Source organism: Synchiropus splendidus, chromosome 4, assembly GCF_027744825.2.
Source record: "Synchiropus splendidus isolate RoL2022-P1 chromosome 4, RoL_Sspl_1.0, whole genome shotgun sequence".
Taxonomy (NCBI): Eukaryota; Metazoa; Chordata; class Actinopteri; order Syngnathiformes; family Callionymidae; genus Synchiropus; species Synchiropus splendidus.
In genome coordinates, this window is record NC_071337.1 from 3,993,992 (window position 1) to 4,020,068 (window position 26,077).

A 26,077-nucleotide genomic window follows, 5' to 3' on the forward strand; every position below is an offset into this window, starting at 1 on the left:
CGAGCGGAGCTCCGCGGCGGACCTCAGTGAAAGCAGTATCAGTCAGCGACGCGGAGGAGAGGCGAGTCCAGGTGGACGCGGAGCCTTGGAGCATCAGCAGAAGGTCGGAGCTGCTCTCTGGAACCGAACAGAACCGCGGCTTCCTCCGCCCCCTCGCCCCGCGTCTCTGGCCCTGGTTCTGCCCGGGATGTGGCCACCGAGCCGGGCTCCACTGCGGACACACGCCCCTCGCTCACGAGCCCATGAGTCGCGCTGGAAAATGTAGGTGACATTTTTCTTCTTCTGAACCGGAACCAAGCGGAGGAGACAACAGGTCCAGGTGAGCCGAACGTCGCGTTCCCCCCTCCTCGAGTGTGACATGGTCTGGCGGAGCGTGGAGTTTTCAGCGAGAGGCAACGTTTCATGTGTCGAACTGACGCGTCGTCATCGGTGTTTCGCTCCACACACGGTGCCGCATCATCAGAACCAGCATCTTCTCCGGGTCTGCTGCCAGCACACACGCGCCCGCGCGCGCGCACACACACACACAAACAGGTGCTTCCTTTTTTCAGTAGTTGCTGCAGTGGAGACCCGGACTGGGTTTTAATCGCCTCGGAACAATGGAGAACCGCCTCAGTTGAGCCCAACAAAACCCTCCCATTTTGTCTGCCTGTGATGCAGCCACACATTGGCACAACATGTCGTTTATTGGGATGAAATATTCACCGTGACTCCCCGGATTCAGCCTCCATTGTCGTCTGCCCTCATGGAGGAGAGATGGACGGGAGCATGTTCATGTTGGAAATGTCAGAGTTCACCGAGGAAGTCAGGGCTAAACCAGTTTAATGTCATGGTGCATGGCGTTTTAGTTATGTTGCACCTGTCACAACTTTATTGATAAATCATAGCTGCAATTCTGTCGTCTCTTCTTCTTTAAGATTGCGCTTAACTTGAGCGATAAATAACCAAATGTAACGTGCAGGAATGTTATTTTATCGAACTGGACCTGAGAACTTGGATCAAAGAAGCTGCAGAACCTTGTTTGAATTGTGAAATAGTGAAGGTTGGGAACTCATTTCCCATTTTTATCCCCTTTTTTAAAGAGGCAACAAAGTTGTACAGTGGGTTTTGTGTGTGTTGTGCGGCAGCATTCAGGACTCGTCACCCGTAGACCACTTGTTGAGTTGGCCGTCAGTGGGTTCGTAGAAAGTGATCGCTTAATCTGACCCTCCAGGACACTTTTATTGATTGTCGCCTCCAAACACGCCAGATTTTGCGGCCGATCTTTAAAAAAAAAATAAAAAAATAGCGGTGATCATTTCTCCTTTTGGAACAACATGATGGGAAATAAGATAAAAAAAAGATAGCATCTGTTTTTAGCCTTAAAAAAGCTCCATTTGAACCAAATATTTGAAAAAGCAATGAGTATTTCAAGTGCAAAGAACAGAAGCTTTTTTATGCTGATGTTCCTTGAGTAGTTTCCGGCCTGATAGCGTGTAGTGAGCGCTGGTTGTTTTGTTCCGGGGCTCCTCACAAGGTCGGAGCCTGATGGAGGTTTGGATGGGGCGGAGTCTGAGAGGTGAAGGTGTGTGTGAGCGGCTCATTCACACAGTAGCTGCTGATCTGTTCCACAGTGTCGTGAGGGATGTCGAGGCTCAGAAACAGCCTGGAGAGAGATGGATCCGGAGGTCGGCCATGTTTGTTTACGTCCGCCATGTAGAGTTTTTGGGGAACGCTGCACTAGTCACTTATGCTTTTCACTTCCCTCTATTCTACATTTCCATCATGGGAAATTGGACATTTGGGGATGGATTTAGAATCCTTCACATCTGAATCCTGACCCTTGGCGGCCATATTTGTGGCAGATCGTGGGCTCCAGTTGTAAATTCTGAAAAACTTGATCCAGTCTGTTACAATAATTTACACGGCACGTTCCACTTGAATGAGTGGCCCCTTCTGTTCAGTGTGTGTTCTGGTATCAGATGCTTGAATTAAAAACGACACATCGATATCTGAATGGCTGTGGTTCAGATCAGATGTGTTCTTGTATTTCTCAGATCCAGTTTCCAAACGTTTCCCATTGGGAACGGACACAGGAGGATGGGTTCTGCTTTCACATGGAAAACTGTGTGTGAAAAGGGCTGAAATGACTTCGAGGTTAAGAGCAAGTTTACGGCTTCCTGCTGTGGATCTTCACACGCTCAGTAGTTCCATGGACAGAACTGTTGTATGACCGATAGTTAGCATTTAACTTTAGCTCGATCGGACGCGATGGATGAGAAAAGGAGTCAGAAATGCTTCTGCTTGTAAAGAAAAACACTCCAGTGTGCAACAACTGGCACTGAATGTTTATATTGTGCGAGGCTTGTGTGTTTATTGTGTATTTTGCTTAATATTTTTGGATTTAACAAGTTATCTGTGTTGAGTTTCATATCTTTCATGCGGTTTTGGAAAGGAAGTTGCTACTTTTATGTGCTCCCTCTTTTATTTTATATTTTTAAATGGAAAGTTTTGAGTTGTTCATTTGCTTTTTTTATGTTTCTTTAACTAATATTTTGTGCGATAGTAGTGTGGCTTAATTACCAGAGGGACCTTACGTCGGTGTTGTGTATTTCAGTCACCAGAGAGACATCGGCTATAATGGGTTTATAAAAAACGTTAAAGCCGTCTTAGTGCCGTGCTGCCTCCTCATGATGACACTAAAACGTTGTTGTTGCCGTGGCCTGTTGCATATCAGAGTGTATTATCGGATTAAAATCAAAGTCTAATGAGGCTAAGAAAAGTCCCACGTCTCCCCCGGTGCGACGCTCCTGCGCCGATGAGGTCGGCTTCACACAGATGGATCCGATGCGCAGGTGTAGCTCAAGCGCCTGGATCAGTGCGCCATGATAAAGGCCCATAATGTGCCGCAGATTTATACCATTACAGAATCATAATTGATTTTTCTGGACTCCAGGTGACTTAACTGGCCTTTAATGGGCAGAGTGGGACCAGCGCAGACTTCAGTGGAGTCGGGATGGAAGCCAGTCATGATTGTTAATAACCAGGTGCTATATTGTGGAGGGAATTCCTTCCAACATAAAGACGTCATCATGAGAGGCACAGCATGGAATAAAGAAGAGTGTGTTTATAAGGCTCCATGGATGAATGGCAACTTATAACAAGGTTTATTAAGGATTTTAAGGTACAGAATTTGAAATAACAGTGTCATCTTATTTCTAACAATACACTTAGTACTCGACAGTCTACATAACTAGATTAAGTGAAAACTACAACTTATGATATCAGATAAATCTTTTCTGAAGTTACCTTGTTAGTCAAAACAGTCTGGCTGCAGACCTCACCTCTTTGGCCCCTAGACCTTGCCTCTCTGGCTCCTAGACCTCTCCTCTCAGGCCCCTAGACCTCTCCTCTCAGGACCCTAGACCTCTCCTCTCAGGACCCTAGACCTTTCCTCTCAGGCCCCTCGACCTCTCCTCTCAGGACCCTAGACCTCACCTCCCTGGATCATAGACCTCTCCTCTCAGGCCCTTAGACCTCACATCTCGGGACCCTAGACCTTGCCTTTTTGGCCCCTGGACCTCACCTCTCAGGATCCTTGGCCTCGCCCATGTGGCCCCTAGACCTCGCCTCTCTGGCCCTCAGACCTTGCCGCTCTGGCCCCTAGACGTCACCTCTCTGGTCCCTAGACCTCGCCTCTCTGGCCCTCAGACCTTGCCGCTCTGGCCCCTAGACGTCACCTCTCTGGTCCCTAGACCTCGCCTCTCTGGCCCTCAGACCTTGCCGCTCTGGCCCCTAGACGTCACCTCTCTGGCCCCTAGACGTCACCTCTCTGGTCCCTAGACGTCACCTCTCTGGCCCTCAGACCTTGCCGCTCTGGTCCCTAGACGTCACCTCTCTGGCCCTTAGACCTTGCCTCTCTGGCCCTTTCTTCTGCAGACCTCCACCTCGCCCCTCGACTTGACCGTAGATGACTATGAGCAGTCATGTTCCATAAAGCCTCATAGATGCATTATGATGTGTTATGAATGCATTAATAGTGAATTCCGGATGTGACCTTTCAGTAAAGTGACAACCCTTGATCGAACAAAGTCGTAATTATATTGAAAAGTCACTCCTGTTTTTCTGTCTTGTTGGAACCAACCTGTTGTGAAACACATAAACTAGAACTTGCTGAGAGTCCAAAAGACAATATTGAAAATTGCTTCCTGGCTTTATAGACAAATTGATTGCCTGGTTTTGATCCAAATATCTGCAGGTTCCTCCCCAGGATTTGGTCCTAGCAGAGGGGGGCCGTGCCACACCAAGATAAATGAGAAGAAATGTCTCAAACTAAGAGAAATGTAGCGTTAAAACACTGATTTTCATATTGTCACATCCAATTACGAGTACTTTTCGCTGCGTATTTTGAGCTCCAGCTCTGTATTGTGTTTCATCTTATATTAAAAGCTCTGAAGGTCGGTGTCTCTTCTACGTATTTTTTCAAGAGCATCTGTTGAGGTGGAGAAGATCCTCTGATCTGGGTGAGGACTAGGAGGCTGGCAGCCAGAGACGTCTTCTGTTCCTGAGATGTGAGAAGGCAGTGTGTGTATTCTGGATCAATATTTGTCACCTATTTGAAGAAGTTTTTTTGGATCCATGTGCAGGGTTTCTGCTACATGTTTATGAGTGTAGTGCACCACCACAAGAGCCGCCATGCCCTCAGAATAATCATCTCTGTGTATAGATCAATGTGCATGTGATGAAAAACAAAGTGAACATCATGGTCCTGCTGGTTTCTGCCGTGTTTTAAATGGGAAAAATCCCGGACAGAAAATCCATTGCAACTTATGAAGAGACGGCCTAGGGTTTCAAACATTGCGTGTTGCCGATCACTAGCTTGGTCGCTAACTCGCTATAATCCTCGACTTGTTGTGAAGATGATATGAAAACAACTTTCCTCTGGTCTAGAAATAGAATCTGAAAATGACATCATAATAAGATTATATTCTATTCAATTTATGCAAAGATGAAGCAAGTGCAAATGTTTTTTTTGTTTACATTTTTGTTTTTAAAATAACTACTTACTTATTTACTTGTGCTGAAAATGTACTTGCAGTAAAAGTATTCGACATTTCAGTCAGCTGGATTTCAGTTTTCTGTTGAAAATGTGGTGCCGCGGGTCATGAGTGAAGGTGACCAAGCACACATCCTTGTGGGACTCCCGGGGGGGAGACAAGGGGTGGAGGAGGTGCAGCTACAACAGCTGGATCCAGAGGAGGGTGTAACTGGAGAGAGGGGGAGGATGTTGTGGAGATTTTTTGGTCAAATGTTTGACCAAAAAATGTAATGGTCAAATATTTTTTGGGATGTTCTTCACTACCTCCTTGCTATTGTTTTGAAGAAGGAACAGTGGAGTACCTTGAGAAGGACACTGAAGATCCCTGCAAAAATCAGACCCATCGAGCAACCGCACTTGCTGTTACCGTGACAACGTTATACCATAATTCCACCAGATGACCAGCGTGTGTGTGTCAGGCCTGTAGGTGTGTGCGTGGGTGGGTGTGTGTTTGCGGGTGATTGCTACTCAGGATGTTGTTAAACCGAGGGACTGGCTCCGGCCTCCTACACCTGAAGTATATTTATGAATTGACGCTCATGAAGTCGCTCCTCTGTGACTCCTCCCTGCTGAGACTTGGCCGCTGTGAGGATTTTGGCTGATAAGATGTGAGCGTTGGCTCTGTGGACATCAGCTGGACTCTGTTTTTTGAAAGGAAGTTGCCACTCTGAAGCTCAGTTTGACTCCCGACATGGACTCGAGCATGAACAGCTGCTGTGGGGTCCAGGCTGGGCCTTTGAAGCGCCAGCACCTGCTCCTCAGACTTTATCTGGAGGTCGTTCTGCTGGCGCCACTCCACATGCTTCCAGTTCAGTCATGCACTTGTGCTGTAGACCAGTGTCTGTCCGTCCTTGTGAGGACTTATGTGTGAGATGATCACCAAAAACCAGTGAGCACTGTCACTGTGTTGCTCCCTGTCTTCCCAAGTTGTAATCATGAATCAGAAATCCAGTTCCAGTTTCATAATGCTACATCTCGGTTGACATAGAGCCTGTGGACCAGAGGGTGGGACAGATCTGGTCAGGGCAAGGTCAGGAATTTGTTCTGGGTGACAGTGATTCAGTGTTTTGATCTTTCTTTGGAATTGAAAGTCGCGTCAGAAGGCGCGCCGACATCTGGGAGAGAGAGAAGGATGAACCGCTGCTCCTGGGTTTCCCTCTCGGGCATCTCCCTGGGGAGGTACTGCAGGTATGGGCCTCTGGGAGTAGGCCATGGGTAGTATCCAGGACACTCTGGAGAGATTCTGTCTCCTAGCTAGTCCGGGAACGCCGCGGAATCCAACCCGGAACAGGTGGCAGAGGAGAGGCGTGTCTGGGCTTCCCTGGTGCGACTGTTGCCACTGCGACTCAGATGCAGATAAGCAGCAGCAAATGGGTGGACGGCCGTTTTCATCATTCATGTCACACAGGACGCCCACAATGTCCATTTATTAGTGCCTGTACAACACCCAGCTCGTAGTGTCCTCATACGCGAGTGTTTCCGCCAGGTAATTTCACCCAAAATGATCGACATTCCGCTGAATCTTGCAGCCATATCTTGGACGCCATATTTGTTTACCGGCATAATCTGGCTTCATTTAGCTTGTAGTAAGGGAAAGAATCATGATAAAAAATATGTATTTTTTTTGTACATCAGGGTCAGCTGAGTGAGAGTCCTGCATCTGAAAGTGTTGTGGCAACAGCTACTGAGTTCATCTCTGCTAACGTTTCTTATTTGACTCAGATGTTTGTTTTTATCTTTAAGTTTTAAGTTATTTTGTACAAATTGATGTTTACTTGATGTTTTTTTACAAAGCAAGTTGTTAGTCAGAATGGGCTGGGGGCGGGGCTTTGGACGCCATGTTTCAAAATCCTAGCTAAAAGCCTGTGTGAGCTAGTGCTGTGGCTCCGAGATCGTCCAGGAGACTTTTCCTTTAAGTCATGTCCGTGGAAAAGCCCCGCCCCTTCATTGTTTCAGGTAATTCGGTGGACTGATACCAACCGTTTCGGAGTAGATTGCAGTTGTTGCTGACTCAAAGTCATCAGGCTTCAGTCGGTGGGTGTTGAGCTATATTCATTGACCTAAGTGAAAGGGACACCTCCTAGGACAGCAGTGAGACCTGCCAGCAGGTATGGTGCAGAAAGAGTAGCTCCCCCACAACTGCAAGAGGCGGAGTTAGAACAGTCGGAGATGAAGATACAGAGGTCGTCCAGTGACTGGAAAGGACAAGGTCATAAATGAGTACATTGGAGGACGACTCATGTGGAGACAACATGGCCTCACTCCTAAGGCGTCTGAATCCAATGTTTACGGACGCTGTAGGCAGAGTTGTACCGGAGAATGGGGGGAGAGTAAAGTCTTGGGGTGGCTCTTACCTGAAGTTCACCAACGTGGAAGGCTGACTTTGAATGCCAAGGTCCACTAGACAATCGTCAATATGGCGGTGGAGAAGCTTGGAGACAAAGTTAGGGAGCCCAGATGGTTTGGACATACAGAGAGGAGAGACAGTGGTGAAGCAAGAATGTTGGGGACGAAGGAGAGGATGAGGTTATGAAGAGGATATGAGAGACTTTAGAGGTTGATGTGCTGTTAAGCCCCTTAAAATCCTCAGGAATTGACTTTCATTTTGATTTGAGCCTATTAAACAAGGATGTGAGGCCTCAGCCGATCCGTTGCCTGATCAACTGTACGTATAGATTTTCGGGTTTTAGTCGTTCTCTCTTGCCGCTCTCAGAAATGCCTGTTCTCATCGACGGGCCGTGAAAATCGATGCACCCGCTGGAAAGTAGAGTAGCGCATCCCGAGCCATGGCACTTTGAAGCCCGCAAACGCCCACTTCAGTTCAGAGTCAACAAGTGGACGCCCACTCTCTGGGGGCCGCTCAAGGGCATTCTGGGAATCGCTGGGAATCTCTGACTGAAGTGGAAACAAAAGAGGCTTCACCAGCCACAGAAGCGCATCAACGCTGCCTTATATAACGGAGAGGAAAGGGGTTGCCACGGGGGTGTTTTCCAGCCACGATTACCAACTGGCCACTTTAGTCAGACTGCCGATGACGCTTGGTCTCCCAGTGGTGATGGAGGTTGTTCATCATCTGCAGCTTTACTCAGGCTGCTGGGTGAGTCAGGGGTGATGAATCGGCTGGAGGGGTTCAGACTGCACCTTAAACCTAAGACTGGAGGTTGTGGACCGAGTGTCCTGCCTCAACACCCGCTGTGGTCAACGCTCTCTTCAGTCACATATCTTTCTCCCCTGCTCAGTGAGCTGTTTGACTCAGGGGTTTTCGTATTGAGAAAACAATTTGGGGTTTCAAACATTGCGTGTTGCTGACCGCTAGCTTGGTCGCTAACTCGCTATAATCCTCTAAACACCCTCATTGTCTGGCTTATATTCTCGCCTCCCTCCCTGCGAGGACACTCAGCAGCAGTCTGTTGTCACGGCTATTGTTTGTCAACTTGTTTACCCGTGTCCTCTTCAACGCTTCCCTCAAATTGTTGACTGAGTGCTGAGTCATCGTTTTCAGGGCCCGCAAATCATGTGGCTGGTCTTGTACCCACCCGGGAAGGGAGGCCGCGGCACCCACCTCCTCCCCGACGTCTGTTATGATCTCGCCTCTTGAGGCGTCGCTGGTGAAATCTTAACACTCGCGGGAATAATTCTCACCTCCGACAGAATCAAGTCATCGGCGTCTGAAATGTTTTGAGTGATGACGCGGGAAAAAACAGAGTCAGATTTGTCAGAATCGTCTCACAGTTGTGGTGTGAACAGATTGTGTTGCAAACCGAGAGCAACAATGAATTCAAACATTTACACATCAAGTCATTTATATTGTAACATACAATACAATACTTTGGCTGCGTTTTGACAGAATCTGGCGATACAATACGTATCCTGGTGCAGGTGTGGCGATGCAATATATCGTAGATAAATTGATATACTGCAAGCACTGCCATATATTGTCATTCGTTAACAATAGTGATTAAAAAAGATAATTATTTAATAAAGATTAATTCATAAATTTAAATTAATTCAGATTTTGTTTTTAGAATTTTATTTACCTATATATTTTTAATTTGCTTGGACCACTACAAATCATGAATTAGTAAATAAGCAATGCACGTTTATTTTTGGGTTTCGACTTTTTATGTCTCACTTTATGATAGATTTTTAAGGAATTGTATTCGTTTAAGAATAAACAAGAGGCAAAGTTTTATTATTTTGTCAATTTAATTTGATATTTAAAAAAAATACATGTAATGTGTAAAAATATATTTTGTTCAATGTCTTAAATAAAATGTATACTGAAGTGTTTTATGATTTATCAAATATTAAATGCAAACTTATTAAATTATATATTTAATATTTATTCATTTCATTTAATGGACTCAAAAAGATACTGCGATTGTGCAATCTAGTATCGTGATATTTGAGTTGTATCGATATTTCTTGCCTCCACTGAAGAGGGAATGTTTTTGGCTAGCGCGCTTTATTTGCAAAGAGCAATTAGTATGTCAAGTGCAAAGATCACACACACAAAATAAATAAATAAATATAATTGCTGAATAAAAACCAATGATAAAATAAGTCCTTCTTTTTTATGCTGATGTTCCGTGAGTAGTTTCTGGGCTGGCAACCTGTAGTTAAGCACTCATTGTTTTGTTCCGGAGCTCCTCACAAGGGCGGAGCCTGACAGAGGTTTGGATGGCCGGAGTCTGAGAGGTAAAGGTGTGTGCGAGCGGACAGGGTGGGTCGGGATGTAGTATACAGTACTTCTCTGTTTTTTTTGAGTAAGACTTGAGTCAGTTGTTATTGTGAAATAAAGCAGTTTTTTTTTAACCAGTTTGTGCAGTATTTGAGCAGCAGAGTGGGTCACCAGAGGTCCTCTCAAACTCTCCCATGAGAGGAGAGGGGTATCTGCCCACCCCATCCTGCAGATTAAAGGAGGTTTGATGTGTTGTCGCAGTCATTTAAATTACTACATTACTTAATGGCTTGTTTGCCATACTACAAGGTTGATGCTACGGGGAAATGTCAGCTCGTATTAGTGGCTTGTTCTCTGCTTATTATAGTGTAAACAATAGTCAATAATGATTCAAATCATAACCTGAACTGAGGTTCAATAAAAGCTCCCTGGTCTAATGGGGTCCCTCAGTCTGTGAAAGTGTGTTATCCCGCCGTGGTATCTGTGCTAGCACAAGCGCCATGATAGCCCGGGCTGGCGCCATGACAGCAGCGATCATCTGCTCACCAGCGGAGGGGACCCTGGGGCCCGGCTGCTGCGGCCAAACGCTGGTGTCCCTCTGAGGGGCGTTTGTTCCCTCAACTCTGACTGAACTTCCAGCGTGAATGTGTTGTTTCAGAGCTAATGGACTGTCCTGCTCCTCTGTCGCGCCAGAACTGGGCCACATTAATGGATCCATACGTTTACACCAGTTTGATCAGAGGACATGAGTGTGTCGGGCTCAAGGGCAGCGCTGACCTCTCTGGACTGAGGTCACTGCAGCCACACGGAGACTAACAATAGGAGTGGATGTGTTGCTGAAGCCCTGAAGTCTGGATGAGCTGAAGAGCGACTGACTCACTGTGGCTTCAGCTGCGAAACATCATCTTCAAGTTGGTTTTTTGTTCTGGTCAACATGGTGTTAGATTAGGGGTTTGTTCTTAACCCTTTAGCCGATTTTTTTTTTTTTTTTTTTTTTTTTTTTTTATCAAACGTTGACGTCACTTCTTCTAAAGGCTGCAGCTTGGAAATGGCTAGAGACAAGGGACACTGTTAAAGAGGCATATTTTGACGTCACCTGGTGGCAGCCATAGTGAATTACATCACTTTCACTGGGCATCATCATCATCATCATCATCAGTCTAGTTTATCCCAGCTAACCCTGAAGGTTTAGCTGGTGACACGCTGACTGATACCTAGAAAGCATGTGGAGTGCAACACAGCCTGTTCTGTCGGTTTTATTTTGGGATTCAATTGTGGATGTGTGAGTGGGATTTTGTGTTTATTTCCAATAACATAAACTATCTGTTGCTGTGAAGTGACTACTTTTTTATTTATCAGCTTCTAGTGAAGACAGGGTTTTTTGCCATGATGGCGGTTTTAACATTATGGTGCATGTGGAGTGTAAGAAATGGAGAGAGATGGCTCTGGAGGTCGGCCATGTTTGTTTACATCTGCCCCTTATAGTGTTCAGGTGACGCTGCACAAGTTCCGCTTTTCACTTCCCCCTACTCTACATTTCCATCACGGGACTTTGGACATTTAGGAATGGATTCAAAATCGTTCACGTCCAAATCGCGATCCTTGGCGGCAACATTTGTGGGCACATGCCGCGTAGAGGGGAGGAGGCTAAAGTGGTGGGTGGAATTTGCAGGAAAGTCGCTGTGATTGGACAAAACTGTGGCGCCTCAGGGATTGGTTAGATATGCGTCAACTGTTGTGATCGCAACATTGCCGCCTGCTGCAGGGACTGTTGTTGTGTAACACTCATGTTAGTTGTTATTGCATGTATGTCGGGTAATTATTACAATAATTAGCTGTAGTGGAGACTGTTTTCTACTGAGTACAGACATGAGCCCGGTCGGGCCCCGGGGCCATTGGCGGCCTTTGGAAAAAATGTAATTGAGCAACCACAGATTGTAGATGCCAACAGGTCTGCATGATTCTGGGAAAAATATGAATAGTTTTTTTTTGTTTTTTTAGCTTAGAATGTAAGGATGTAGCGAATTGAAAATTTAGATGCCAAAACCAAATAAAATTTTAAATGCTTAGCCGAATAAAGAATAATATAGAATATCTAATGTGGTTTACTTTTCTTTACTTTTTTCTTTTTTTTTAAATATTGCATAAATAGTCAACAGAATCCAGTAAAGAAACCGAATGTTCGGCACAACCCTGTTACAATTGCTATCCGCTGTTGTTACGAGGGGAAGGTGTGTCTTGTGCGTGTCCCGAGTCTGACACTTGTTGTCCTGTTTGAATCCAAAGTACTGCCAACCAAATGCATCAATCCTTTTTCAGGAACAAGTTGGGTTTGAGACGGATTGATGACTAGTATCTGGCTTGTCATCCATATTTCCTTTGCTTCTATCCTGTTGCCGCACTATACAGTCAGTCACTATTAAACACATGACTTCAAAGCGCTTTGTCATTGGCTGAGGGTGAAGCCCTGAGCTTTGTGCGGAGGAGAGCAGCACTTGGGAGTGTAATACTCACAGAAGAGAGGAGTGTTTGTGGTGCTAATGCTGTTGGCTTGTAAATTAAATGTAAATCAAACTCAAGTAAAAAATGAAATCGCATGGGGGGGGGGGGCGCGGTGTTAAATTCTTTGATCTTCTGTCTTTAGCGATTTATCGTGGCGGCCTGCTCTTGACAAAGCGCCCCATGTTCCTGTTGGTCTCCTTTGAACTCAGCCTCCATTTGCTGGTTCAAGAATGCACAAACAAATTCTGGTTGAAAGTCTGGGAAACGTGTCTAAAGTCTTGTCAGTGTGCTTGTGTGGGGGGGCACGTTCTACTGTTTAATCCGAGCTGACAGGAACTTCTGTGTATCTCCAGCTCGTCTGTCGCTCAAAGGGAAGCCCAGTCATGCAGTGACACAGATACACAAGCACATGGACGGAAAACACACACACTCACACACGCATAATTATTCTCTTCCCTCTAGTTCGGTGTTGCATTTGTATATTCTAGTTCGTACATGTTTCGCTGACCAGGGGGCAAGGCATCAGGGGTTAAGATCATGGATGAAGATCATTTGTTTTTTTGAGGTAGTGAGTCTCGGTCATATAGTCATTGCATGTGATTGGACATGAGTTTCAGAGGCATCTATTTCTCTCACCTGGAAGATCGGAGATACTCTGGTAGGTGGTTCCCTCTGAGATACAGTGAGGAGCTCAGTCATCCACCATAGATTTGGAGTAGAGCAGCGGAGATGGTTAAACTTTTTATGTTTTGTCTGAGGTTTTCCACCCAGAAACAGCTTCCTCTGACTATAGAACAGATATTTTGCAGGACAGAGAAGTCGTGTGTGTCTGTAACTAGACACTGCGTTGGTCCTGGTCCTTTGATTCTGGGAAGCAAACCGTGATATTACAGCTCACAATGTCGCCAAACTGCTGAGGCATAGATTTTAACTTAACCATCTTCACTTAGTTCAGTTTTTAGGTTGATGGTGAAGCAAGATGAACTGACATTAACCTCTCTGGACAACTGACGCTAGCGCTAGCAATGTTGCTGACCAACGTGAAGCCAGCCGAACCCCGGAAGCTACCTCTTGTATGCATAGTTTTCAGTGGTAATAAAACCAAAGTCATTGATCTTATCGTGTTTGGTATGAACCCAGCAGGTCTGTTCATTTCATCTTTTGAAAAAGTATCTTCCTAAAAGCTGCAAAATTGACTTGAACAGTGGCTGGGTGATTTACAGGAGGGAAAACAAAACGGACTTATGGAGCTTTTAACCCGCTGTAAAATTGCGTTGTTGGTTCTTAATAATACCCTCTTGACTAAAACAATATTAATAATACCCTCTCGACTAAAACAATATCCCCTTAAAATACGCTATGGGATGTGTAGTTACACAACAAACAGGTGTCGCTGAAGGTCAAGTATACCAGAAAACCCTCAGTGGGGTCAGTAGCCTCGTGAGAGTGAGACGACATAACAATGGCAGAAATTCTCCGCCCTCCAGTGGCGATATATTTTACGGCCTCACCGTCCACCGCCTCCTACCACGCTGATCAATACTGACTCCAGAGGCACCATGTTGGTTCTGGAGTTTGTTGTTGTAATAAACTTTTGACTCTGAGCTGCTCCTCCTGGTGGATATATTGCTGAACATCAAAGATGTCATGGAAGCATGTAATCCGTGACGGTAACATTGTTTGAAATGGACAGGTACGACTTTGTACGTAAAGGGAGCATGAATTTGCCTTAAGGAGGCCAAGGTCCCGACACATTGCCACCCTCACACATCCATCGGAGACACACCCTTCCTGAAGCACCCCCCAACAGAAATTTGACCCTGCCTGAAACTCTGTTTCCGGCATTTTGAGGGGCCGATTTTGTGGAATTCTCTTCTTGGTCAAATGCATATTTTTAATTTCTCTTTTATGTGAGTCGGGATAAAAATACACTCACAACAGCCTCAGACATCCCACCAATAACAGCGCTCTTCCATGTCGCCACGGTAAGATTTCGATCCAGAAACAAATATGGCGCCCACAACATTACTGGAGAGAAACCCCTTTTTCATGGACTACGATTAGGGCACTATACAGGCTGTAGTGATCAGAAATTTAGGGCGTCCTGCTCATATTTTTCAGACGCCCCTCTAGTTCAAAGCCTGGCTCAAGTCATCCTGACTTTGCCATCATCGACCATCCCTCATTTGAAGATAGCTGTGTTTAATCCTGTGTGTGACTTGGTCGATCCTTCCCATGATGTCCTCACAATTTATCGTGTAATAATATAATCCACAATGAAAGGTTGGTGCTGGGACCTGTGTTTGGAAATAAAGGGCTTGTTGGAAAGCCGTCTTGCAGCACCTGCTGATGTGGTTTGTTATTCTGCGTGGGTTTCCTCTGAGTACTCGCCTTCCCTCCTGCAGACACTTCACACCCAGGTCATTTGTCGACAAGGGTGAAATCGTTAAAAAAAGCCCAATCTTGATCTGCTGTTTCCTCCTCGGCATCCGGCCTGTCACATAGTTGTTACTGGAGAGTGAAGCTCATGCAGACGAGGGTCGCTGGTGCTTGAATCACTCCGGGAACATTAGTCACCCGCTCAGGTTTTATAACTTGCTGCTGAAAATATCAGACTTGTTTAAAAATCGGACAGTTTTTTTTGAGTTGTGACGATGATGCCATTGAATCATGTGGAGGTTCTCTGGAGAGTGGAACTTTTGTAGCCGCTCCGTGACGTCAAGAGAATGACTTACACAAGGGGGACGCGGTTTGTGAATGCACACCAGGTGTCACTCAGTTTTGACTCTGGAGAATAGAAAGGAGAACATTGAGCCCTGAACAATCTGTCCTCCTCTGAAGTGAGGGAATACAATACGACCCTCTGGTTGGTTCAGCGCTCCGCCATGCTGATCCTTCTACCGCATGTTCACCTCTTTTAGCTCTGATTTGAGCTCTGAAAAGGACAGCCACTTATCTTGAAGAGCAAAGAACAGCTATCTTCTTCTCCGTTTACTGGCTGCGAGCGAGCAGAGTGGAAAAGAGGTGACCAACGTCCATTGTTAGTCTATGTGCAGAGCAGAGATGTGATATCCAACAGTTTGTAGCTGCCGTTTTCTTACATAGTGGCTCATGCTGCCTTCATACGCCAACACCTCTGTGCCTCTGAGTTTTCTGTACGTAACTTCAGGTAAACAAGTCGACTCAACAGTGAGATGAGATGAAAGAGAGAGCTGGTGAGGGGCTGGTGAGGCCTCATGAAACACTGTCCTCATCTTCAGAGCTCACTAGGTGGCGCTCTGTGATGTGATGTTTCATGGAAATGGCCATTCAAATCCAAAGACTCTGGAGGAGAGAGTGCCATCTAGTGGAGTAGCTTTGCAATTGAGGACACTGTTTCATGAAGCCTCACAAGCGCATCACTAGAGAGTGCCCTCTGACAGGTTGGACTGGGGGCGCTATCACCTCCTTTTTGGACTGAAATAGACTCCGTAACTGCAAATTCCAAAGCTTTTTGGGTTCATTATGGGTTTCAAACGTTTATTCTTTGGGGATTAAAACACTTGCAAGTGTTTTGTTTGCCAAATGCTGCTTAGTTATGTGATAATAATTCTGGTATTTTGGACCGATGAGACAACACCACAGCAACCTGATGAATTCTGTGAACCCTATACCAGGCAAGGAAGAGACTGGGTTGTGCCTATGTTATAGCTAAGCTAAGGTCAATATTTACGATAAGAATAGAGCTGATCCTGCGATGAGATTTGATGGATCAAGATGCTGAAAACGTTTGCTTGCTTTTCAGGATGTTAAGGTCTCAGAGTACATGAGCAACAGGTCAACCTGAGCACTCTGACTTGTGTGTGGTCACTTCTAAGGGTGTAAAAAAAAAATCAATACACTTAAATATCACGTTATTGAATCAATATTTTTGCTGAAACATCACAATACTTGATTGTGTGATATTGTCTTGATGTTTTAAGTCGGCTATCTTGATATTTAATGCACAATACCTGGGCTTGCTGCTGCATTTGTGATGTGTTTAACACTGATAATGTTTTTTTGTAAACTTGAGTCATTTTGTTCATTAAGGAACTTAGTCTACTTTAATTATCGCCACCCTTGTATGGGGATGCATATCGTATAGCAAGGTACCTGCCAATACACAGCCCTAGTCACTTCACCCCAAAGGTTTTGAAGCCCTTGGTATTAAGCCTCCCTTCTCAGGTTTTGCTTCACTGAGACACCAAAAACATGTTGATAGGGTGGCGAGGCTTCATGAAACAGTGTCTTCATCGCCACAGCTCAGTAGGTGGCGCTGTCAGTTAAAAAAATGATGTAAGTGTTGCCATCTCGTGGGCTCTGCCATCGCTAGCTGAACGCATCATGCTCATGTTGCTGTTCCAAATCTTACCACCTGTGTCTCTCGTTTCTTGCAGTGTGACAACTGATCAACAACCTCGAATGTAAAGGAAACGACTCAGAAGAGGAACAAGAACAATTTGTTTTTTCGATATAAAAACCAAAAACCTGCTGCCAAACTGACAAAAGAAGAAGATGGAGAAGAGCCTCATAGAGCTTTATTACTGTTGGAGAAGCTGCTTTAGTGTTTCTGTCCCGACACATCAGCACCCCATGAGACCATAATCACCCCACAGTCGTCGCTAGTGTTGCTGTGAATCTGCTGCTAACGTACTTCGGATCGGCACGTGTTAGAAGGGACATCTGGTCGGCTGCACGACTTTTTCTTCCTCAAATGGAAAACATGCAAATCCGAACCTTCCACTGTATTTCCATGGAAGTTCCGAGCGAGCCGAAGCCATAACCACCACCAGCCATACGACTCACGACATTCAGGGAGCTGGTCGAGCTAACACCTCGTCCGCTTTTCAGTTTTTCTACCCGCGACTTCTGACGACTTCCCGTCATCGACTTTCCTCCGATCTGCTTTGACGGATGAATCCGGAGACTTTCATGTCTGTTCTGTGGGCAGAACCTCGCTGTTCCGCCCGCACCGGGCCCAAGCCCTCCTTTGGTCTCTTCGGTTGGGCAAAGCTAAGTTCCGAGCAGAGACACTCGAGTACGGAATGCACATAGACTGCTTACACCATCATCTTCTGTGAATGCCTTGATGTCACGCCAACTCCCGACTGAACCTTTATATTCCGTCGAAGAACCTTTACTGACTTTGAGGGATCGTAAACGCGTTAGCTTGTGCCAAATTCAAACGACCTGTTCTTAACTGCGAGCTTCTTACACCAGTTTTCCACAAAGAAAAGTGCCAAACTCAGAACGTTTGTCCAAACTCATTGAAGTTTACATGCATTCGATGTTTACAGACACGATTTCCTTTCTCGAGAGACTCACGCATCTGTGCCATGAACAAAGAGACTCTTGAAGACAGTGGCGGGTGTTTTTAACAATTCAGGCCAGCTGGATGATGTTTCTTGCAACGACGTGCTGCCATACTGAAAACTTGGACGGTGCCCAATGTGAGGACCAGCGCTTCACTCGGGCCTGAAACTCTAAATGACCTCATTGTTTACAAAAGCTGCTCAACGTGAAGTTTCCAGAACTGTTTACATAGAAGAGTGAAGCGTCTGGAACTTTGCTCGTGTGCCGTCCCGCCAATTTTGATATTTTTGTAAATCAACGCTGTAGGGATTTTTTTTCCCACTAAAGACTCGTTCGGAATCAACGATGAGACCTGCAACTTCAGTGAGGATGTTGTCCGTGTCCCTCCTGCTTTCACTCTCCTGCCTCTCCGTCTCCACGGTAACCCTCGCCAATGAGAGACGCACTGTGGAAAACGCTGTCAGGACTCTGACCGGAAAATCTGATGCTGCTACTGGAAAGTCCAGCGCTACCATGTTGCTCCTTACCGGGTACAAGCGGCCGTCGCTTCCCTCTGGACCTAAAGTGGCCCCTAAAAAAGCAGAGGTGGAGGACGGCGAGGACTCCCCTGTCATGGCGGAGGTCCCCCCGAAGCCCCTCCCACAGACGATGCTGCCGAGGAACGTGACTTCAGAGGCTTTGAAACCGCCTCTCGGTGCCGCCCAAGTGGCTCCGCCCCCAAGACAACTGGTGGATGTGGATGTTTGCAGGTAAGATAAACAAAGGAACAATAAGTTTCCAAGCTAGTTTTGACAAAGAATGAAACACAGTGATGAAATGTTGCTTCGAATTAGCATTAGTTAGCATTCTAGGTGAATCTAGGGATTCACGTGACAATTCTCCGGTGAGTAGACTGGAAGAGATGGTTAGGGAGGAGCCGCCATGGATGGCGGTGTTTGCTGATGATGTAGCGATTTGTTGTGAGGGTTAGGTCGAGATGAAAGTGGAGGATAGAATATGAAAGAGAGAGGAGGAGGAACGGTGATGATACCAGCAGTAGAAATGGTGGAACCATTGTTTTGCGCCAGTCATCCAGAATCACAGACAGAGATCATGGGAAGGAAAGAAGAGGGTGCAGGCAGGGTGGAGACGATTGTTAATGTAGCAGTTTGAGTGACCAAGATGCTTTATCAGCGGGCGCTGACACCTGCCTTTTGAGGTCTCGGTCAGTGTTAGAAGAGTCAGTGATAAAGATACTGAGGAAGAAGATCAGAAGTGGGTGTTCTCGAGGGACATGTTGAGAAGTTTGGACATGTGGAGTAGAGAGACAGATGAGAAGAAGTCAACCAGTGGGGATCATGATGAAGGAGGACATGAAGTTAGAGGAGGATCAGGATGGGTTGTGGTGGAGGAGATTGATGGGGATAAAGAAGATGAAAATAAAGAAGACCGTAGTTGTTCTTGTGGTCTCATGTTCTATAAACTATCCAGTGTTTTCACTTAATGCATGTTAAAGGCCCATTTATGCTCCCTTTAAGTATGAAAATGCACCTGTCCTTTTAAAACCTTCAGTGATCATGTTTTCATGTGTTCTTTATGCAAGTGTTGTTGTTCACCAATATATCCACCAAGGGGAGCAGCTCACAGTCAAAAGTTTATGACAACAACAAACTCCAAAACCAACATGGCGCCTGTGGAGTCAGTATTGATCATATAGCTCTTGCACAGAAGAGGAAACAGAGGCAGCGTTGTAGGAGGCGGTGGTCGCTGAGGACGTTAAATATATCACCACTGCAGGACGGAGAATGTCTTCTTCGTGTCTCCATTAGAGCTATGTATCAGTTAGTGACAGCCACACTGCTCCCCATGTTTTCCAGTGGTACTGCTCCATATGGTGCGTTAAATTAAGCTTTGTGGAAACGTGCAGAAATATAGAGGAAATTCGTAAGGATCCGTCCGGATACATGAGTAATATTAAGCATAATGGACCTTTACTTAAAACCCACAGACAAAGGAAGTATAGCACCAAACTGTGTCCAAAACAAGAGCTTTGTTTTGGACACAAAGAGCTTTTTCAGAGAGTGGAGGGGTTCAGTGTGTTGTGCTGCAGTTGGGGGACACAGTACAGTCATGATGCTGAGTCAATTCTCTTGTGAAGAAGTGATCTGATTCGGTGCGTGATCATCGCTCACATATGAACTGGTGAACAGTGCAGAGCTCGTCCGTGGGTCAGAATAAATTTTATGCATCAAAATTCAGAAAATCTGTGTGGGATGCTGAGCCAACAGGATGATCTGATTCCGTTCTTCCCGCTGCTGCGGCCCTACTGGAGCACTCAGAGGCGTCCGGCTGTTGCTAGGCAACGTCCCTCATGTGTTGGCGAGTGTCGGACAATAAATGCCTGATTCAGATCTGCAAAACAACTTTTACATCCAAGCCAAGGACCAAATGATGAAAATGAAATTTCACCTGAAAAGTGAACATGCCAGTTGTCACATGCACCATCTGGCTGATGCTGACCTTGGTTGGCGTCTGCTCGACCTTTCTCAGATGGTGTGCAGATGTTTTGGTCTGTCTTTCTATCTGTCTATCTATCTGTCCATCGATCTGTCCATTGGTCTGTATATCTGTCTGTCTTTCTGTCAGTCTGTCTGTCTATATCTGTCTATCTGTCTATCGATCTGTCTGTCTGTCTGTCTATCTGTCCATCGATCTGTCCATTGGTCTGTATATCTGTCTGTCTTTCTATCTGTCTGTCTTTCTGTCAGTCTGTCTGTCTATCTATCTGTCTATCTGTCCATCGGTCTGTCTATCTATCTGTCTATCCTTCCATCTATCTTTCTGTCTATCTATCTGTCCATCGTTCTGTCTGTCTATCTATCTGTCTATCTGTCCATCGGTCTGTCTATCTATCTGTCTGTCTGTCTATCTATCTGTCTATCTTTCCATCTATCTTTCTGTCTATCTATCTGTCCATCGTTCTGTCTGTCTTTCTATCTGTCTGTCTTTCTGTCAGTCTGTCTGTCTATCTATCTGTCTATCCGTCCATCGGTCTATCTGTCTATCTGTCTATCTTTCCATCTATCTTTCTGTCTATCTATCTGTCCATCGTTCTGTCTGTCTTTCTATCTGTCTATCTGTCCATCGGTCTGTCTATCTATCTATCTGTCTATCTGTCCATCGTTCTGTCTGTCTTTCTATCTGTCTATCTGTCCATCGGTCTGTCTATCTATCTGTCTGTCTGTCTATCTATCTGTCTATCTTTCCATCTATCTTTCTGTCTATCTATCTGTCCATCGTTCTGTCTGTCTTTCTATCTGTCTGTTTATCTGTCCATTGGTCTGTATATCTGTCTGTCTTTCTGTCAGTCTGTCTGTCTATATCTGTCTATCTGTCCATCGGTCTGTCTATCTATCTGTCTATCTTTCCATCTATCTATCTTTCTGTCTATCTATCTGTCTATCGATCTGTCTGTCTGTCTGTCTATCTGTCCATCGATCTGTCCATTGGTCTGTATATCTGTCTGTCTGTCTGTCAACCATCTACGAAAGGCGCTCAGCGTGGAACCCAGAATTATTGGAACCTTTAGCCTGAGTTATAGGACTTGTTGGGGCTGAAGTTGATACTTGGGTCTTCCCGGGAAATCCCTGCTGGAAAAGTGTATCAGTGAGTTGGACCCCGATGGAATGGGGACAGTGGCGGATGCTGTGACGTTGAACTCTGTTGGTGTATAATGGAACAAACATAATAATCAAAATTCTGTGTTTGTTGCTCAGGGGCTACTTCGACGTGATGGGTCACTTTGACAGCACCTTCAACTGCTCCAAAGGAAGCTACATCTACTGCTGCGGAACATGCCACTACCGCTTCTGCTGTGAGCACCAGAGGAACCGCCTGGACCAGGAGTCCTGCAATAACTACAAGTCCCCCATCTGGGCTGAGGCGCAGGTCCCCGTCACGGTACCAGCCAACAAGCCCGACCCAGATTTCGAGACGCTACAGCAGCAGAACAGCAGGTTAGCAAGTGAGAGTTGTAGGATTTCGGATCTTTCAGTGGGTGAAGATTGACCCAGCCTTTGTAGGGGACTCGTCCCGTGAAAGGTGGGGTTGTTTGCCCCTCTGGAGCGAGGCCGAGAAACGTGGGAGATGCTTTCATTTCTTGAGGTCTTGTTGAAGCCAAGCAAAGTGAAATTAATCAGAGCTGTGGGTGCAGTTCTGAGTGTGTTTTACTGCGCAGTTGTGACACTCAAAAACGACACTCAAATGAAGGCTCTCCACTGGGTCGTCAATTTATTTTTATAGGTCGATGTCTCCCCGAGACAGAGAGGGGACCTCAGTCATCCCGCAGACAATCAGGGCTGCTGGAGATTATCTCTGACTCAGAGAGTCAGAGCTGAGCTGGCCCGTCCTGTTGGTCATTGTCTATGATTTACAAGGTTGTACAAGAAGAAAAGTGAAACGACAGAAGAGACGGTGAAATTGAGAAATTTCAGAGTTAAATTCCGACTGAATAGACCGATAACACACCGGCCGCATTGCTGGACTCGCTGCATCAGAAGAGATTAGAGAGTTGGCGATGACGGAGATAAGGAGGGTCACAACCAGAGAGTGGAGAAACTGACTCAAACAGAAATGAAGGACGGAGGGAGGAGCAAATGACGGCGATGAAGAAGAAGATTGCCTCAATGAGGGAGGTAGTAAAGTAAACCATCAAAATAAAAGCCAAAAAAGTGGTTATACTGTATTATAAATGGCTGGTTATGGTATTATTATAGGTGTTTCTTTGGGCAGTTTTCCACTGAAAACATCAAACCACCTCCGTGATGTGTTTCCTGCTTGTTTCATGGTTTCCTCATCGTTGAAATACGTTTCATCTTTCAAGAAAAGACATTTTTGTGAAGGCATAGCGGTTCTCATTTAAGCCGCAGCGCCGCATCACTATTGTCTACATGTAGCAGACACCTGGGCAGGAGGACACTGCCAAAACAAAGGACTATATTGACAACTACATCTGAGTGAAGATCTCATCAGAAACAAGGCAGAACAGTGGAATGATCTGAGAAAATGAAACAAACTTTTGTGAGACTGAGGCCAGGAGAGGACGTAGTGTGGGGCGAGGTGGGGTACACAGAAGATTTGTTCGTCCTCAACCCATCTAAATCCAAGGTTCTCAGAGCAGCATGACAGACTAGAAACCTCAAAGATTAGAGCAGGATTTCCCTCTGGATGGCAAGTGGTGATAAGAAAGATGCTCCTGCAAACAAAGGCAGACCCTCATTTCCTGCCCAGCAGTTGCTTGAGAGCTCAATTCCAAGATAGTTGAGAGGAAACCTAAAGCAGCAAAACATGCCCGCTGGCGCATTACCAGCTGAATATGAAGTAACAAAACAACACTTTTGCTTCTCCCACCGAATCTTTCTTGTATCTTTCATTCGCACGCGTGCTTTGACTTGTACTTCAGTTCACTTAGAGGACTCTGGAAAACAGAATGGACTTCCAAGAGAAAATATATAGCTTAATCTGTTTGGAGAATGTATTCCTCCGTTTTGGTCCCTGAATCTACCTTGGAATAGAAGAGCTGCTGTCGTATGTTTGTTGTAACGTGGGACTGAAGGATTCTTTCTTGTCCTCAGCACGGCCTACGTGATCGGTGGTGTGATCTCCTTTACGCTGGTGGTCGCTGTCGGGGTTCGGATTGCCTTCAGCAAGGTGGCCCGACGCCCCCGGAACAGGGAGGTCAACATGCCCAGGTGAATCATGCAATATATTATACACTCTGTCTTGTTACTGGTCATTAAACTGTGGAGTGGCTGCACTTCCACTTGGTCTCACCTCCTGGTGTCTTGCTGACCTTCCGTCTCTCCCTGCTGTAGGTCACTTGTGGACATCTTGCGTCACCAGTCCAGTCCAGTCCAGCAGGGAGAGAGGAACAATGCTGTGTTGACCACCAGCACCACCTCCAAGAACCTCTACACCCCTGTGTTGCAGAGCAAAGACAACCGCAGTAAGTGACCCCTCCAAAAGATGTTGGATTCAACCTATTCAGTTGCAGCGCTGAGCTCAACCTGAACCAGAACTGAAGTTTTGTGTCGTTTTAAAACTTCGGATGTACAAGGTCAGACACCAAAGATGCTGTTTTCGAGAAGGTGATTTGAACTGAAGTTTGTTGGTAAGAAGTGCAACATTGGTTTTCTTATAAATCAGGTTTTGGCTGGTCCCAGTGAAGGAGGGAGTCCAGGTGTCACTCCGCTGCTTGCTTGACACAGGTTAAAGGCGAGGCTTGGCGGCCAAATCTGGCCTGTCAAGTCATTTCGTGGCCTAAAAGAGTTGGTTAAAAAATGTCAAGGCCCACAAGAAAAACGCAGTTAATTTCCTGAAAATTGCAGAATCAATGCAGATTTGATGAAAGGTGTGGAGAAAAAAAGGTGACACACAATGATTTACGCAAAAAAAAACGAGCCACTAATAATGGCAAAGTGAGAATTCCTGTGATGGGCTGTTGCATAAACACTATTTTTTTTCAGGTGTGTGTTACAAGTCTGGCCCCTTTGACAATCCTGCGTGAAAACACAGTGATGAAACAGATACCATCACTGGTACCGTTACGATCTCAAGTCAGGATGCTAGCTCAGGTCCTGAACGCCTTAAAAACATGTGATTTCCAACCGTTTGGAAGTCTCTTCTGTGGATTTACCTAGCGTGCTAATAGGCACGTCATCTTCAAGACTGTCGTTCCTTGAGTAAACCGAACATTTGTTGCAAACCGCTACACAGTCGGAGAAGACGTAATGAAGGCCATGTGAAGACATAAAGGCCCATTTATGCTTCCTTTAGGTATTGATCATGTAGCTCTTGCACAAAAGAAGAAACGCAGACAGCGTTGTAGGAGGCCGTTAAATATGTCGCCACTGGAGGACTGGAGGAGGTCTCTGGAGTTTCCACCATTGTTATGTCTTCTACATATCGGGTAGTAACAGCAACACTGCCCCCCATGGTTTCCAGTGATACTGCTCCATTTGGTTCGTATCAGTAAGCTTTGTGGAAATGGTCAGAAATATGAGGCAATGAAGGCAGAGCACAAACAGAAGTTTCTGTCCGTATCCAGATCTGTACGTAACGTTGAGCATAAATGGGCCTTTATTGTTGCCGTAAAAAGTCTAAGACGAAGTCTGACATTTAGCAACAACCCTGAAAATTATTTTCACAAGAGTTGTAGTATAATGTGGTTCAACGTCATTGCAAAAACACTGAGGGAGGGAAAAACTTGACCGTTACCTTAGCAACTACCGTGTCTGCTAGAAGCCCATCTGTGGTGCCTTTACTTCACAGCAGTAGTTGAGGCAGTACTGGAACACCGCTGTCCTGTTGGTCGCGTATGATGAATCTGCTACGACTGTCTACGGCTCTTCTGTCCTGCTGTTGCTCTCTCTGCTGCTGTCTCACACAAACTCTTCTGGTCCTGTTTCTCCAGGATGATGCTGAGATCTTGCTCTGAGATAGCTTGTTCTCCGACTCCACCTGGTAGATCCAGGACAGAGTCGCAGTTAGCATTAGCATGATTCAATTAAAGCGTCTGGTTTATGAAATAACAAAAGTACCGTGTGTTTTGGTTATAGAAAGGAACATCAGTTGATTCCTGGAGAAATAGCGCCCCCCTCCTCTGACCACACCCTCCCTCACTCTCTCCCTCTGTCCTGTCTCACCACCTTCCCTCTCTCTGTCTCTGTACTGACACAAATGCTGACTTGACATGCTCTTGTCTCTGGAGTCCATCAGTTTGTCGGCTCTGCTCTCTCTGCAGCTGGAAACTTGCACCACCATTTTAACCAGCAGGGGTCTGCTTCCAGTCCCAAACATTCTGCTACCATTGGTAAGCGCCCTGGCGTTGGCACGGCTTGGTGCAACGCAGGCGGCGTCTTGCTGCCGGCCCGGCGACTGGCCTCACAACCCGACTGTCTGTCTGTGTCTCTGTTGCCATGATGACATGCTGAAAGCAGCCGTGCCACCGCCAACAAGCCCCGGTTGTTGTTGAAAGTCAAGCACCTTGTTTTTTCTGTGGAAGTATGAGACGATCCAGAGCTGCTTGCTGCTTCCTTTTCCTCCCCCATCAACACTTCCACCACAGCTGCTTTCAAGTGTCCTTCTCTATGTAGCTGTTGGTGTACGACATCCACCTCTCTACGTTTTCATTTTCAAATGTTTGCTTACCTGTTAATTGGCTCAAGGTTGCGGAGAGAGTCACCTGTTCGAAGGATGTTCGAGCGAGATGTAACTTGAAAATAGTGGGAGTGCACCAATAAAATGGCTTGCGTTCCACCATGGAGAAGGAGAAAGCTGAATTATAATAATATAAAAGATATAATCTAAAGATAAAATGAAGTGGAAACATCAAAAGATTATCAGAAAACACGTGTTTCAGATGTGTTTTTAGTGGGAAAAACCCAAAATAAATACTTCTAACACCTCTGGTGATTTAGAACTAGCGTTTTTGTCATCCATTCAAG

The 26,077-nt window shown here is 45.7% G+C and overlaps 1 protein-coding gene across 3 annotated transcripts in view; it reads left to right on the top strand.

The window, feature by feature from the left end:
• Positions 1-26,077, top strand: part of shisa7b (shisa family member 7) — a 34,186-nt gene continuing 8,109 nt past the window's right edge. The window contains exons 1-6 of one of the 3 annotated variants that reach the window (XM_053863443.1): positions 1-319; positions 16,679-18,343; positions 21,350-21,589; positions 23,207-23,323; positions 23,447-23,577; positions 25,375-25,443. In XM_053863443.1, the coding sequence (XP_053719418.1) occupies positions 17,940-18,343; positions 21,350-21,589; positions 23,207-23,323; positions 23,447-23,577; positions 25,375-25,443 (961 nt within the window). In that variant the 5' untranslated portion in view covers positions 1-319; positions 16,679-17,939. The remainder of the gene's footprint in view (positions 320-16,678; positions 18,344-21,349; positions 21,590-23,206; positions 23,324-23,446; positions 23,578-25,374; positions 25,444-26,077) is intronic. The other 2 variants (XM_053863444.1, XM_053863445.1) reach the window with 2 other exon arrangements.